Here is a 16,886-nt window from a genome sequence, read left to right on the forward strand (position 1 = left end):
GCAGTCCCTGGCTAGCCGGGTGATTTTTAGGTTAATTCTTAGGTCCTACCACCAGTCGGGGATCTCTGAGCCGTCTGTACTGTGAGGGTCACCCCGTTCGCTGTCAGACCTCAGCTCCGTATGTCTCCTTTTTTTGGTATTTTCATGCAAATTCTTCTGCTAATTGGGGTTTAGTCCAATTCTGTATCCTTCCCTTCAAGGCTCGGGAGTCCACGATTATCTTCTGTGTCTGTGTTAATTGGTTTCCCTTTTCTTTATTGAAGAGGGTCTGTGCAATCCTTCTGCCTAGTCTGCCATCTTGGTGGAACTCCTGTTCATGCATTCTTGCATTCTACTTTTCTTACATTGTATGAAACATTTACTTAATGCTTACATCAACTAAGAGATAGTATTTTTATCTGCATTTTACAGATAAGGAAAATGAGATTTAGGTATGTTAGGTTACCTGCACAAGGTAACAATTACACCAACATAAAAGGAAGAGCAGAGATTTGAATACAGATCTGTTTATCTGGGAACTTGAAGCTCTGTTTAATCATTTCATTTTTGAGTACCATTGCACTACACCAAAACAACTAAAACAAAGGGCACTCTGGTGGCATAGTACCTAAGGCATTTGACTGCCAAGCAGAAGGCTGGTCGTTCAAACCCACCAGCCACTCCTCTGAAAGAAGACTGGGCAATTGACTTTCATAGAGCCACTGCCTGGGAAACTCAAGGAGTGGTTGCTATGAGTCAGAACCGATTAGCTTTCAATATATATGGTCCGCCTGGTGGCACAGTGGTTAAGTGCTTGACTGCTAACTGAAAGCAGCTGGCAGCTGTTTCATAGGAGAAAGATGTGGCATTCTGCTTCTGTAAATATCACAGCCTTGGAAACCCTGTGGGGGTACTTCTACCATGTTCTATAGGGTTGCTGTGACTCAGATTCGACTGTATAGCAATGGGACCCTACATAACTTTCCAATATTGTTAAACTTGTATCTTCTATTCCATATTTTTTGTGCTTTGATTTTTTACTTCAGCTAGATTGAGTGCCTTAAAAGCACCCATTAATCAAACCCATTGCCATCAAGATGATTCTGACTCATAGTGACCCAATACCAAAAAAAAAAAAAAAAGAAAAACTGCCATTGAGTCAATTCTGACTCATAATGAGCCCCTTTGTGTTTCCAAGGTAGTAAATCTTTACAGAAGTAGATTTCCCAGTCTTGCTTCCTCAGAGTGGCTGGTGGGTTTAAACTAACAACTTCCTGGTTAGTAGTCAAATGTTTTAGGCACTATACCACTTAATGACCAATAGTGGTATGGGCAGAGTAAAACTGCCCATAGGGTTTCCAAGGCTGTAACTCTTTATGGAAGCAGATTGACTTGTCTTTCTACCACAGAATGGTTGGTGGGTTGGAACTGCCAAACTGTTTAGCAGTCATGCCTGGGAAAGTTTAACCACTGTGCCCCCAGGGGCCTGCTAACTGTCTGTGAAGATCTATTTACTGAGGAAAGCATGTAAGTTCTCAGTGAGTACTTTCTAAAATCTTTTGCACAGTTCCTGACAAGTATGCCTGCCAAATACAATGAAATTCAGTAAAAATTCAGTGATTGGTTGACTTAGATAATGGTTACAAAAGTGGCTGATTTTACATCTGATTAGTAGGTGACTGCATAGTTTTCTAACGTTGGCTTTTAAAGTTACCAAGTAATAATGAAATTAGGTGCATCTGGCCTCAAAACAATTATGACATGTTCTTTGTGTGCCTGCAGATACCAAACCAAACCAAACTCACTGCTGTAGAGTCAGATCTGACTCATAGCAACCCCTCCTTGGGTTTCCCAGGAGGTATCACTAGGGAAGTAGATTGCCCAACCTTCCTTCCAAGGAGTGGCTGGTGGCTTTGAACCGCCAGCCTTCTGGTTAGCAGTCAAATGCCTTAGGCCCTACACCACCAGAGCTGACTGCAGATAAGATATGTGTTATTCCAAAGTTTGTTTTTAGTAGCCATCTGTTCTGACAATTCTTTTGGACCTTGCTTCCTTGGCAGCAAACAAAACCTGTAAGCAAATAAAATAAAATTGTTTCCTGAAATTGTTGACTTAAGTAATTTTCTCAGTGTACAATGGAGAGTTATAGGAATAATAGGCTGTATTCCTGTTGCAAAGGTTACTTTTGACTCAAAAGGGAGTTTCATCCTCAAATTTACCATAGCCACCATCTCATATCTTGTTAATTTGGGGTGCTCTTACTCATAGACAAGGAGCTCTGGTGACGCAGTGGTTAAGACATTCCACTATTAACGAAAAGTTCCGCGGTTCGATCCCACCAGCTGCTGCTCCTGATGGCAGTGAGTTTTTTATTTACTCATAGACAGCAACAAACAGCAAAATTCCATCCACACTCCTGCTCTCATAGAGTGCTTTTGGGGAAAAATGGAACCATCAAAGTGTTTGCTACTCATTTAGCTCTTTAACTTCTTCCAACTTTAGTGAACTTATTATAAATGTCTTAAGACTTCCTGGAACAAGTTTCCGATGTACAGAGCATGGCACTTTCAGGCATCACCCCTGCCCTATAATCCTTCATAGTAGTACTGCTTCGAGTAGTACTGACCCAGACTCAGCAATACGAAATTTCAGCCTTCTGGCCTTGAGATGGGAGACAAGGATGCAAAGATGTCTTGGAAGAGGCAAGATAAGGTCCTGCCTACCAAGATCCGATTTTCACAGGTCCTGAGAGTCCGTCCCGCCCCCGGAGAGCGCCGTCGCTTCGCCTTACGTCACACGCTTTGCCGGAAGTGCCCCTGAGCAAACTGAGCGGGCATGCCTCAGGATTGCTCTGCGTGTAAATTACCGGAGAAACGCGGGAAGTTGGATGCGGTAGATATTGTGTCTGCCGCTTAGGTTATTTTATTGTTTCCCTAGCACACGGCGAACTTGTCCGCGGGCCAACAACGTGAGCACGAGTTGGGGTCCAGCCCGGCGTAATGGAGGTAGTGGAGGCCGCTGCCGCTCAATTAGAAACTCTGAAATTCAGTGTCAACGGCCTTGCTGTTGGGGAAGGTCTGGCGGCTCCAGCTCCAGGCTCCTGTCTTGAGCCAGAGTTACGTGCACCGCAGCAGTCGGGTGAGGCGTCACCGGACACTGGACAAAGAGCAGAGGCTCAGCCTGGAGTGGAGCAGGTGGCTCAGTACGAGTTGAGCTCCGCCGCCAACAGGAGTCCGGACCCGCATTCACTACCCGAACTGCCACCCGGCGGGAACTGCGCCATAGGTCTGGCTGCAGCAGAGCTGGCGAGGACCCCGGACTCCTTGGAGACTTCGGACTCGGACTCAGACAGGTCGGTTGTTTGCCAGTTGCGGAACTGAGGGAGACGGCTTGTATGGCTGCCGGGAGGAACCAGGGCAAGGGGGCCAATTGGTTGCCCTCGTGGGTGCGGGAGGGAGGGGAGGTCGCTGATGCTCTGGGCGCACGTGTTGATATGTAACTGGCACCGCCCATTCCGTTACAAATCACGTTGTTAATCTCTAGTTGAGTAATGAATTCGCCTTATTTCCCTAAATTTAGTAATCTGAAAGGGCCAGTATATAGACCATGATACTTTTAGTTAGAATATAAAACACCTCAAGATACTAGATTATTTCCATAACTATTGTATTTACCATGTATCTCTGAGGTGGTAACCTTTGAGTTTTGTGTCTCGTGTGAATTTTTTCATTAGGCTTAGCACGCGTGCACGTGTGTGGGTGTATTTTATGCTCTTGTTTTTGAGCTGGGTGAATTCAAAATTATGAAAAGGATTATTTTGTGTGTTTCTGAGTTGGAGCCTGACAGTTGTTGACTGGCAGAATCCAGTGGGGAACATGTGCTTTTGAAATTAGTTAAACATTGTTATTACTTACTATTTTGTGATCTGCACACGTTTTATAAGAACTTTTTTTTTTTTTTTTTCACCTGTGCTTTTAATACAAAACTTTTGTGATAGAGCTGGAGCATGTAGGATGTTAGTAAACCACACTGAACATTATCTACAAATATTTGAGTGTGTTATGTGGGCTACTTAATAGATGACAAAACAAAAAAAACAAAAACTCACTGCCATGGAGAGTCGATTCTGACTTTTAGTGACACTATGGGAGCTCTGGTAGCATAGTGGCTAAAGCACTTGACTGCTAACCAGAAGGCTGGCGGTTCAAACCCACCAGCCACTCCTCGGAAGGAAGGTTGGGCAATCCTACTTCCGTAGTGATACTGCCTCAGAAACCCAAGGAGGGGTCGCTATGAGTCGGGGCCGACTCGACTGCACATAACAACAACAACAACATAGTGCCTATGGGAGCTCTGGTAGCATAGTGGCTAAAGCACTGGACTGCTAACCCGAAGGCTGGCAGTTCAAACCCACCAGCCACTCCTTGGAAGGAAGATGGGGCAATCTACTTCCGAAATGATACCACCCAAGGAGGGGCACTATGAGTCAGGTCTGAGTCAGTGGCACACAAGAACAGCAACATCACAAGTCAAAAGCATTAACTCTTCTCCTTATTCATTGTCTAGCTTTCATATGCATATGAGGCAATTGAAAGCACCTTGGTTTGGGTTAGGCACACCTTAGTCTTCAAAGAGACATCTTTGCTCTTCAGTACTTTCAGGAGGTCTTTGGCAGCAGATTTGTTCAGTGTAATCCCTCTGATTTCTTGACTGGTTCTTTTGGGGGAAGCTCTGGTAGCGTATTGCCTAAGGCATTTGACTGCTAACGAGAAGTATGGTGGTTTAAACCCACCAGCCACTCCTCGGAAGGAAGGTTGGGCAATCTACTTCCATAGTGATACCTCTTCGGAAACCCATGGAGGGGTCGCTGTGAGTTGGATCCAACTCATTGGCAGTGGGTTTGGTTTGGTTTGGTTTTGGTGTTGATTGTGGAGCCAAGTAATAAGAAACCATTTTCATGATGCTGCTTATTGGTCCAGTTGTGAGGATTTTCTTTTTCTTTATGTTGAAGTGTAATCCGTACTGCACACTGTAGAGCCCGACCTGTAGCCATGTTAAAGTTTAATTTTAAGTGCTAGAGAAGCAAACTGTTGAGTAGTTTTAAGCAGGGAAATGACATGTTCAATTAACATTCTAATAAGCTTTGGTCTGTGAAGAAAGATTTGAATTAGGGAAAGAGTGAAAGAGAAACAAGTGGAACAGGGACAGATATAGAAATAGCTGGAAAAATGTTCCAATAGGTCATGAAATGACCATGGTTGCCTGGAATAAGTATTTTGAGCTTACACTCATCATGCTTACTAATGGATCAGCAGTGGGCTAGGTAAAAAGGAATCAACTGGGTGGGAGCTCTGGTGGCCTAGTGCCTAAGGCACTTGACTGCTAACCAGAAGGTTGGTGGTCAAACCCATCAGCCACTCCTCGGAAGGAAGATTGGGCAATCTACTTCCCTAGTGATATTGCCTCAGAAACCCAAGGAGGGGTCTGTATGAGTTGGAGGCAACTGGAGGCAACTCAATGGCATATAACAACAATAATACATGAATTTTTAAGGGAAGAAATGAAGTGATAACTGGAGGGATTAAATGGTGGTGTTACTGAATGTTTGTATACTGATAGAAATGATACAAGACAGAGCGAGATTCATGTTAGTAATAATAGAAAGGAGTCAGCTTTGAATGAAATGAAATCCTGTGCCCAAGTGGAGAAATTGACCTTTGCCCTAGTAAGAGGGAAAACTTCTTCCCTTGTAAAAGGAATAAAGACAATACTATGTGAATTGATGTGTGGTGGTGTGTAGGTTTGGTGGTAAGATGAGAATTTTTCTTTTTTCAGGGAAGTCATTGACTGACAGTAAGAATGGAAAAGTGATCCTGAAGGATTTGAGGATAGGACCAAACTATGAAATAGATTAAGAGAGGGAAGTAAGGCACTTATAAGCAGTACTTAGACTACAGTCATCTTGTGAGATTTCAGAGTCTTTGTCACTAGGAGAATGAAGTAGATGATTCTGGGACAGGTGTTGAAGGAAGACTTTGGGTTGTAATATCATAATAGTAAGGAGAACTTGGTGTCAGAACATGGCTCTTGGCCCTTTGTGGGTGATGCAGATGGCACCAACAATTTGAGAAAGCGAGAAGATATTTGCTAGGCAATGTTTTGACGGATATACATGATGTTTGCTTTTAATACATCATAATACAACTAGAGGAGCTCTGGTAGCATAGTGCCTAAGGCACTTGACTGCTCACCAGAAGGCTGGCGGTTCAAACCCACCAGCCACTCCTCAGAAGGAAGGTTGGGCAATCCTACTTCCGTAGTGATACTGCCTCGGAAACCCAAGGAGGGGTCGCTATGAGTCAGGGCTGACTCGACGGCAAACAACAACAACAACAACAAATACAACTAAAAAGAACTGCTTTTCAACGTATTGTAGTGTAGAATGGGACTTAGCTAATTTGAAAAAAGTGTTATTAAAAACTAGGGAAAACCTAGAACTAAACCTACTGATGTCAAGTTGATTCTGACTCATAGTGACCCGTTATGACAGTAGAACCTGCCCCACAGAGTTGTAAAGGATGTAAACTTTAAGGGAAGCAGACTGCTACATTTTCTTCTGAGGAGTACCTGGTAGGTTTGAACTGCCAACCTACCAAACACTTAATCATTGCACCACCACTAGGGCTCCTTGGAAACTATAGGAGAAGGTAAATGGTTGTACTTTTGTTGAGTGTGGAGCAGTTTCAGAAGAGGTAATAGCTGAGTTGGCCCTATAAATAGGAGTAGAATTTCCTCTCATTGAAGACATTATTAGCAAAGGAAATAGCATAAATAATGTCATGAGGTAGTGAAAATACAAGGGGATGAGGAAATTTGACTGTTTGTATGACAGATGGAGGCTCTTGTGTGAGGAGTGGCATTAGATGAGCTTATGAAGGTTACCAGAAACCTGAGTGCAGAGGGCTCTGGGATGTCATGCTAAGGAGCATGGCCTTTATCTTGTACATAGTGTAGATCTGTGGAAAAACTTTTTAGACTTCTCTGTGTATTTGACTATTAATAAAAAGTAGAAACTAGTACAATGCATTCTCATAACCAGATTTAACAGTTATAGTAGTTTTTAATGGTTAGATTTAACCATTATTAATATTTTGGAACTATGAATGTCACACATATACATTTTATTGAAAGAGTTTGAAGTCATTTACAGATATCGTTGAAACTTTATACCTTAATATTTCAGTATTCATTCTCTAAGAGGACAGGCTCTTACAAAATCATAATATTATTGTAGGAGCTCTGGTGGCATAGTGCCTAAGCCATTTGACTGCTAACCAGAAGGCGGTGGTTCAAACCCACCAGCCACTTTGCGGAAGGAAGATTGGGCAATCTACTTCTATAAATATTTATGGCCTTGGAAACCCAGAAGGGTTTGCTGTGAGTCAGAATCGACTAAGTGGCAGTAAGTTTGGTTTGGTTTTGGTTTATTATACATAAACCAAACCAAAAAGCCGAACTCACTCCCATTGAGTTCATTTGACTCATAGTGACAACTCCTTGGGTTTCTGAGGTGGTATCTCTATGGAAGTAGATGCCTGGTGTTCCTTCTGAGGAGTGGATGATGGGTTTGAACTGCCAGCCTTCTGGTTAGCAGTCACGTGCCCAAGCCACTACCCCACCAGAGCTTCCATCATACATAGCAAAACTAATAATAATTCCCTATGTAATGTTACTGGGAGCTCTGGTAGCATAGTGCCTAAGGCACTTGACTGCTAACCAGAAGGCTGGTGGTTCAAACCCACCAGCCACTACTCGGAAGGAAGGTTGGGCATTCTACTTCCGTAGTGATACCACCTCAGAAACTCAAGGACGGGTCACTATGAGTTGGGTTCTACTTGACAGCAGTGGGTTTGGTTTGTTTTTGGTTAATCCAAACTATGATATTTTCTTTTTCTTTTTGTTTTTGTTGCCAACATTTTTTTTTTTTTTTAATTAGTGATTTGGGTGAAGATTTACAGAGCAAATTACTTTCCATACAGCAGTTCACATACACTTTGTCTCATGACGTTGACCACAGTTTATCACAATGCAACAGCTCCCCTCCCACTTCCTCCCCATAGTTACCTCTTCCCAGTGTCCACCCCTCCATGGACTCCTGCTCCCTGAGCTGTCTCCCTGTGCATAAGCAGTCCTTCTTTCTCCCATGATTGTTCTCTCCAAGGAGTGTATCTACCTGAGGTAAATGTTCAACTCATATGCCTATTTTCTGTTTGGCCGGAAACCACGGGTGTGAGTTCAATTCCAGACCTGAAGGGCATCTAGGGGCCATAGTCTCAGTGATTCCACCAGGCTCTCTTAGACCAGCAAACCTGGCCCCCGCCCCCCTTTATTTTTTTCCTCCAAATGATTTTGAGTTTTGTTCCACATTGTTCTCCCTCTCTATCCAGGATCTCCTACATAGAGCCCCCTCTGAGTCATTGACAGCGGTAGCCAGGCACCATCTAGTTCTTCTGGTCTCATAGTCATATAGGCTGTGGGTCATGTGGTGTACCAGTCTCTAGGATTAATTAATTGTTTCCACGAATCTTTGGTCTTCTTCATTCTTCTTTGTCCTGGATGAGGAGAGACTCATCATTGCATCTAGATGGCTGCTTGAAAGCTTTTAAGATCCCAGTCTCTACTTGCCAAAGTAGGAGGTGGAACAATGTTTTGTGTAGTATGTTATTATGCCAATTGAGCTTGATGTCCCCTGCGACTGTGGTCCCGTGGGCTCACACAAGTTTTACAAAGCTCTTTTAGCTCTGCCGATAGGTGCACTTAGCAGCACCTCATTCTGCCAGCAAGCCTCCAGCCCAGTGTTCACTCACCTTTCTTGCTCCATGAGTCAGCAAGCCCAGTGCTCTGTCTCAAGCTGGTATCTTCATTCTGCTGCCGCGGCCCCTCTCCTGGTCCTCTCTGCTGTCTCTTTGACAAGGAAGTCCAGTGTTGGGATTTTGGGGGTCCAAGGATGTGCTGTATTCCACCTACAGTTCTTTTCTCTTGATGGCAGTAAGATCTCCTCCCACCCCTTCTGCCTCTAGGAGGCTCATTTTAAGCCTAGCAGAATGGCAAAACTAACCAATCCCTATGTTAGGAGTCCATAGTCCTATCCCCACAAGGGTGCCATGTACCTTATTTACATTACTGATAAGCTGTCTTTTCCCCTTGGTGGGCCACAAGCACCTTACATTTGCATCCTTCCTCCCAGTCATCTGGTGGGAGTTACAAAGGACATGCCTAGAAGAGCCACACCAAATAATTCACTGCACCATAAGGACTAAAGGAGTTTTCAGAGAGAAGTTTTCATGGTTGGTAGCTGAGGAGTTCAGGCTGTCTGAAGAAACTTGGCATTTAAGTCATCTTTTTATTGGTGACCAAGAGAGGTTCTTTCCCAGAGCTCACTCTTGCCAGTCATTTATAATGTGCTTAAGTATAGTCAGATAGATGTGTAGTATATAGAAGTATTCTAATGAGGTCTGGACTATAATAGTTTTGAAAATGTTATTAGTAGATTAAAACAATTTTCCTGGTACTGTAACATTTCAAGTACATTTCAAGTACTATAGTCAATTTCAATGCTAGTTTCATACATGTAATAAAGTTGCTATTTCCAGGTTGAATAATCTTACTCTAATAGCATTATAATAATATTTTACTAAGTGTTTAACTTTTTTTTCCCCTACAGTGAAACAGATTCAGATAGTTCAAGCTCCTCCTCTTCCTCATCTTCTTCCTCATCTTCATCTTCCTCTCATATATCACTTTCTCCAGTGCTGTCAGATGGAGAAGATAATTTACAAGTTAAGAAGAGTAAGAATTTTCCTCTTAAAACAAAAGACGAGTTACTTCTTGATGTAAGTACTTAGATTTATATTAAATTTAATTTCTGTGTTTTAAAATATATGATGGTACTGATGTTGATTGCATTTCGCATATACCTGCTCTACAAATTTCAACACTATTCTCAACTTCTTACTGGACAATGTTTTGCCATGCCCTGACTTTGTTATGTAAAAGAGGTTTGATCTGGATAATTTCTAGGGTTCTTCTAACCCTAGCATTTGATACTTGTTTTTGCTGGGGCATTAACTTTAGCTTCTTACTCTCTGTTTTTTAATTTTTCCTCTAAGATAGTTCTTATGTAGATTTATAGTCTTGCTTTTTTGGCTAAAAGTCAGAAAATTGTGCTCAAGAGCAATGGAAATCATGCTTTTTTTCTTTTTTTTTTTAAATGCATTTGGAAAAGGAAGAAGTGAAATTAGATGGGTTGAGTTTTTTTAGAATACCTGCTTGATGTTTTTTTGAGAGTTTTTATTATTAAAATTAGAGAAAAGTTATTGTTGAATAACTTAATGTAGAATAATATATATTGGCATTTGATAAGTTGGATTGACAAGGTTATTTTTATGAGTTCATTTGCTTTTCACATGTAATCTGTCCCTAGGAGGATGATGGTAATCTGGTTGAAACCTCACAAACCAAAGAATTCTCAGAATCTCAGAATGTAGACCATATTGCCACATGTTTAATCCTCCTCTATGTACTTCTATGTATTATTAGTGCATTTCAAAAATTTTAGTGATAAATAATTGCAATTATTGTGTAACATTCAAGGCAATGAAAAATTTGAAAAAAATAAAAAGTATACAGGTAATCAGGTACCTTTTTTATGATATTTTGGTTCTATCAATATTAATAATTTTTCCTTTTCACTACTCTGTTTGTAGTAAGAAATGTCCTGTTTCCCTTACACTTCAGATTCTGAAAACCTTTGGGTTTGTGTACAACTCCATCAATGGTTCATCTTTCCATGCTACACATATCTGATATCTCAGTATTTTTTAAACAAAGGTGCCCGTGATATGACTTTTTTTTTTTTTTAGCAATTAGCAATTTCGTTTTTTGGTGAAAATACACACAGTGAAATATACACCATATTCAACAATTCCTACTTGTATAATTCAGTGATAAGAATTTTATTCTTTAAATTGTACAGTTGTCCTTGTTGTGCCCCTTCAAATTTTTCCTGCACCATTAACAGACTCACTGCTCCCTTAAGCTTATCTAACATGATCAACTAACTGTTGTCAACTTGATCTTATATATGTAATTCTTCAAAAGAGCAGCATACTCAAGGTAGACATATTTCACTAATTAAGCTAAACTACTGTTTGGTTTAAAGTATACTTCAGGTTTAAGGATATCTTAGGACAGTAGGGGGTTTATCTAGCCTTAACAACTCTAGAAAGTCTAGATTCTCTGAGAATTTTAAATTCTGTTCCACATTTTTCCTTATTTTGATCAGGATTCTTCTATAGAATTTTGGATCAAAATGTTCCTACAGAAGTGTAGTGGTAGCTGGGAACAGTCCAGTTCTGATCTCATACAGAGGAGGCAGTGGTGCATGGAGGCAATTAGCCATACGTTCCATTTCCTCCTCCTGTTCTTGACTCTTCTTCTTTTATTGCTCCAAGTGAATACAGACCAGTTGTTTTACCTTGGAAGGCAGCTTGTAAGCTTTTAACATACAAGCACTGTGCCACAAATTAAGGCATAAAACAGAAGCATTAAACAAAATATTATTTATGGAATATATTTATGGAATGCCCCATAAAACCTTGACCCTAAAAATCTAAACCTAGCAACCAAATCCCATGAGGTGTCTGGTTATACATAAGAAGTTTAGAAACTGCTCTTTTTTGTTGTAAATATATATCATACACATTTAGATATGACTATATTTTGAAAGTATTAGACTTGTTTGGACTCTCTTTCCTGTGTTTTGATCACCTTTCTACTTAAATTCCCATTTAAAGTAGGTTGTTGCCAGGTGGCATTGAGTTGGTTCCGACCCATAGTGACCCTATGTACAACGGAATGAAGTACTGCCTGGTCCTGCACCATCCTCACATTTGTTGCTATATTTGAACCCCTTGTTGCAGCCCTGTGTCAATCCATCTCTTTGAGGGTCTTATTTTTTGCTAACCCTCTACCTTACCAAGTATGATATCCTTCTCAAGGGACTGATCTCTTGATAATATACCCAAAGTGTATGATATGAAGTCTTGCCATCCTCCCTTCTAAAGAGCATTCTAGCTATACTTCCAAGACAAGATTTGTTTGTTCTTCTGACAGTCCATGGTATATTCAATATTCTCCACCAGTAACATAATTCAAATGCATCAGGTCTTCTTCAATCTTCCTTATTCATTGTCTGATTTTCACATGCATAGGAGGCATTTGAAAATACCATGGCTTGGATCGGGGGCACCTTAGTTCTTGAGGTGAGATTTTTACTTTTTAACACTTTTGCAGTAGATGTGCCCAATGTAGTACATTGTTTTATTTCTTCACTGCTACTTCCATGGGCATTGATTGAAGTAAGGTGAAATCCTTGACAACTTCAGTCTTTGTCCATTTATTGCAATGTTGCTTATTGGTCCGGTTATGAGAATATTTATTTTCTTTATGTTGAGGTGTTCCATACAGAAAGCTATAGTCTTTGATCTTCATCAGTAAGTGTTTCAACTCCTCTTTGCTTTCAGCAAGAGACGTTGTGTCGTCTGCATATCACAAGTTGTTAATGAGTCCTTCTCTGATTGGATCCCGATAACACGTTCTTCATATAGTTCAGCTTCTTGGATTATTTGCTCAGCATACAGATTGACTAAGTATGATTAAAGTATCCAACTCTGGTGCATGCTTGCCCCGATTTTAAACCAGGCAGTTTCTTGTTTTTCTGTTCTAATGACTTTTGGTCTTTATGTAAGTTTCGCATGAACACAGTGATATGTTCTGGAGCTTCCATTCTCAGTGGTATCCATAATTTATTATGATCCACAGAATTGAATAGTGGATCTTTTTGAAGTCAAAACAGAGGGAAAAATCTTTCTAGCCTTCCTTGCTTTAAGCCAAAATCCATCTGACATTAGCAGTGCTATCCCTTGTTCCGTATTCTCTTCTGGCTCTGGCTTGAATTTCTGGCAGTTTCCTTTCCATCAGTTTTGAATTATCATCAGCAAAAGTGTACCTGCATGTGATATTAATGATACTGTTCAATAATTTACTCATTCTGTTGCCTCACTTTCTTTGGAAAGAACCTAAATGTAGATCTCTTCCAGGTGGTTGGCCAGGTTGCTGTCTTCCAAATTTCTTGGCATAGATGAATGAGCACTTCACCGTTTCATCCATTTGTTCAGACATCTCAGTGGGTTTTCTGTTAATTCCTAGAGCCTTGCTTTTTGCCAATTCCTTCAGTGCAGCTTGGACTTCTTGCTTAAGTACCATCAATTCTTGATCATATGCGACTTCCTGAAATGGTTGAATGTTAACCAATTTTTGGTACAGGGAGTCAGTGGTTTGTTTGTAGAAATTACTATTTCCATGCTTCTTTTTCATTTGCTGATGATGTGAATGGAATTTTTCTCTCCCTTTCCTTTAGTGTCTTCTTCTTATTATTATTACATGTAGAAATAGTGAATAAATATATGCAAGAAAATGATTTTTACTATTCTCTTATTTTGTATCAGTAAACATTTATAACATTTTTTTAAATGACACATAAATTTTTATTGCTGGTTCCAGATAATGTTCATCCAAACAGATTTTTAGCTTCATTTTAATTTTAGGAAATAGCAATGAGGAAAATAGACATCTACCACAAATCTTTATTTCTCAAGTAGAGTATTCAGATTAGCATTAAAACTTTATAGTACTATGGCACATGCTAATATGTTGTTGTTAGGTACTGCCAAGTTGATTTTTGACCCATAGCAATACAATGTGACAGTATAGAACTGCTCTGAAGGACTTTCTGGCTGTAATCTTTATGGGAATAGATGGCCACGTCTTTCCTCCTGCCAAGCAGGTGGTGGATTTGAAATGCTGACCTTTTGGTTAGTTGAGTGCTTAACCATTAGGCCACTAGGGTTCCTTCATGTTATTGGAATGTGGTCTTAAAATTACACCTGTATTAGTGGTTGAAAACAGATTGATGATACATGTCTGGTTCTGTGTTTTGTAATGGAGAGCTGTTTGGATGTGTGAAGATAAAAAGTAGTGCTGTCCAGTAGCTCTTTCTGCAATGGATGGAAACGGTCTGTATCCATGCTGTCTTAATACTCTTGTTGTTGGGCACTTGAAATGTGGCTAGTGCCACTGGAAACTGCATTTTAAATTCATTTTGTTTTCATTAATGAATTTAAATTTAAATTTAAACAAGCAAATATTGTTAGTGTCTAGTTTTGGATAATGGAGAATAAAAGGGTTTCTGTTCACCCACTCAATCCACTTTCCAACACAATAATAGAGTAAGGTAGGCACCTACTTCAATTTTCATTACCTGCAGTAAGTAACATTTGTATCTTTTATTTTCAGTGCACTTAGTTTTTGCTTATGATAGTATTATAATTATTATTATATATAAAGAAGGTTTTTCTATTCTAGAGCTTCCTTATTACATCTGCCTTCAATTTTTAGTTTTTCATTGTGCTTTTTACATTTGATTGTTTATACCCTTATATACACTGTTAGAATGATAGTGTGCCCTACTACATATTCTGGCTATTTTTTCATGCTTGGACTATCCTTGCTTTTTTTTTTCCCTTTCTTCACCACACATACATCCCTTTTCTCTACACATGGAAAAACAAAGTGATTGATTTTTATTTCCTGAAAAGAAATTATGAGACTGAGGTTTATTCATCTCTTACCAGGGGCAGCTGCTGTGCTAGGTGTTAATCTAATAATTGTAGTAATGTTTGCTGCTACAAAGCACAGGTATATCTGCATCAATCCTATCCAATTAAGCTTCCTTATTACCTTCTTTACTTTTCTTTTCAAGTTGATGTTCTTTTCATTCCTTTAGGATTCATTGTTGAATTCTAGGGAGTAAATTTTCGTTATCTGATTTTTTTCTCTGAAAAAGACTGTGACCTTTTCTGAGGTATTTTTATTTTGGACTATCATCTGCAACCTCTTGAGGTTTTTTTTTTTTTTTTTAATCTTAGACTGTCATCTCTGATGAGGTATGCCAATTCATTTAATGAATGAATACTTAGTACCTATTATATGCTTAGTACCTATTATTGTTCTGGGTGCTGTAGCAGTGAGCATGGTTGAACAGGTCCTAATTATTGCTGAATTTACATTCTAGTTAGGGAAATGCGTGTTAAGTTAAGTATGATGCTAGATAATGGTGTGTTTTCGATAAACCAAACCCACTGTTAATTTTTTTTTAGTTGTAATTTGGGTGAAAGTTTACAGATAAAACTAGTTTTCCATTCAAGAGTTCATACACATTTTGTTTCATGACATTAATTTCAAACCCTGCAATGTAGCAACACTTTCCACTTCCTCTCTGTGTTTACAATTTCTCTTCCTCTGTCGTTCCTGTCCATTCCTGCCCTCTGAGATTTATCCATGGGCAAACGCTGCACTTTTGATCTCATATAGTTGATTGTTCTAATGAGTGTATACCTACCTGGTATTATTGCTTACCTTATAGGCTTGTCTATCATTTGGCTGAAAGTTGAGCCACGGGGTGAAATTCAGTTCTGGCTTGAAGGGTGTCTAAAGGCTGTAGTCTTAGTGGTTCCCCCAGTCTCTATCAGACCAGTACAGCTGGTCTTTTTTTATGATTTTGAATTTTATTCTACATTTTTCTCCCACTCTGTTGAGGACCTCCTATTATGATCCCTTTCAGAGGTGAGCAGTGGTAGCCAGGCACAATCTAGTTCTTCTGGTCTCAGGGTCCAGAGGCTAGGTAGGGTTCGTATGATCCATAGTCCCTTGGACTAATTGTTTCCTTGTGTCTTTGATATCTTCACTCTTGTTTGCTCCAGTCAAGGAGAGACCAATAGTTGCACCTTAGATGGCTGATCACAAGCTTTTAACTACCCAGTCACTACTCATCAAAGTAGGATGTTGAACATTGTCTTTGTGGACTGTGTTATGCCAATTGGTCTTGTCCTGTGAGACTATGGTCCTGAACCCTCATGGCCAGCAAATCATTTCCCTCAAGATGTTTAGTTATAGCTAAGAAATTTCCATAACTTTACCCCTGTATGCTCTACTATATTCATGGATATATTGGCAACACATATAAATATATATGTAGAAATATCCTCTATCACACTTATACATATTTGTGTATATAGTCCCATTCACATTCTCCTCATGAGCTTTAGTGTCTTTCTCTTATCCACTCCTAGATTATTGTTGCATGATTGTGTATGTAATAGTATTTAACCCTTGTTGCCTTTAACTGTTGTGCTCCTCCTGTTGCCTTCCTCTGCCTTGATCATTTTCTGATGACCTCTGCCTTACTGTATGTTGCCAAGACTTTAAATCTGTATGAAGCTGACTGGCACCTATTTCTTCTACAGAGTGGCTGGTGGGTTTGAACTGCTGACCATTTGGTTAGTAGCCAAGCACTTTAACCACTGCACCACTATGGCTCCTGTGTAATGTGTTGAGAAGAAAGAAAATCTGCACAATAATTTGGTAAAAGAGTGAGTAGTAACGGTATAGTACTTTAGACTTAGTAGCTAGAGAAGAGAAGGAGACATTTGAACTGAAATCCCAGTAAGACAAGATCTTTTTTTTTTTTTTTAATTGTGATTTGGGTGAAGGTTTACAGAGCAAATTTACTTTCCATAGAGCAGTTCACATATACTTTATCTCATGACATTGACCACAGTTTACCACAATGCAACAGCTCCCCTCCACTTCCTCCCCATAGTTACCTCTTCCCTGTGTCCATCCTTCCATGTACTCCTGCCCCCTGAGCTGTCTCCCTGTGCATAAGCAGCCCTTCTTTCTCCCATGATTGTTCTCTCCAAGGAGTGTATCTACTTGAGGTAAATGTT

At 40.0% G+C, this 16,886-nt stretch overlaps 1 protein-coding gene across 1 annotated transcript in view; it reads left to right on the forward strand.

Moving 5' to 3' along the window:
* The first annotated feature begins 2,978 nt into the window (after positions 1–2,978).
* Positions 2,979–16,886, forward strand: part of NAF1 (nuclear assembly factor 1 ribonucleoprotein) — a 68,926-nt gene continuing 55,018 nt past the window's right edge. Inside the window, exons 1-3 of the mRNA XM_042782615.1 lie at positions 2,979–3,331; positions 8,779–8,790; positions 9,704–9,872. Coding sequence (XP_042638549.1) covers positions 2,979–3,331; positions 8,779–8,790; positions 9,704–9,872 — 534 coding nt within the window. The remainder of the gene's footprint in view (positions 3,332–8,778; positions 8,791–9,703; positions 9,873–16,886) is intronic.

Source organism: Orycteropus afer, unplaced genomic scaffold, assembly GCF_000298275.1.
Source record: "Orycteropus afer afer isolate SDZICR_OR568_19922 unplaced genomic scaffold, OryAfe1.0 scaffold00391, whole genome shotgun sequence".
Lineage (NCBI taxonomy): Eukaryota > Metazoa > Chordata > Mammalia > Tubulidentata > Orycteropodidae > Orycteropus > Orycteropus afer.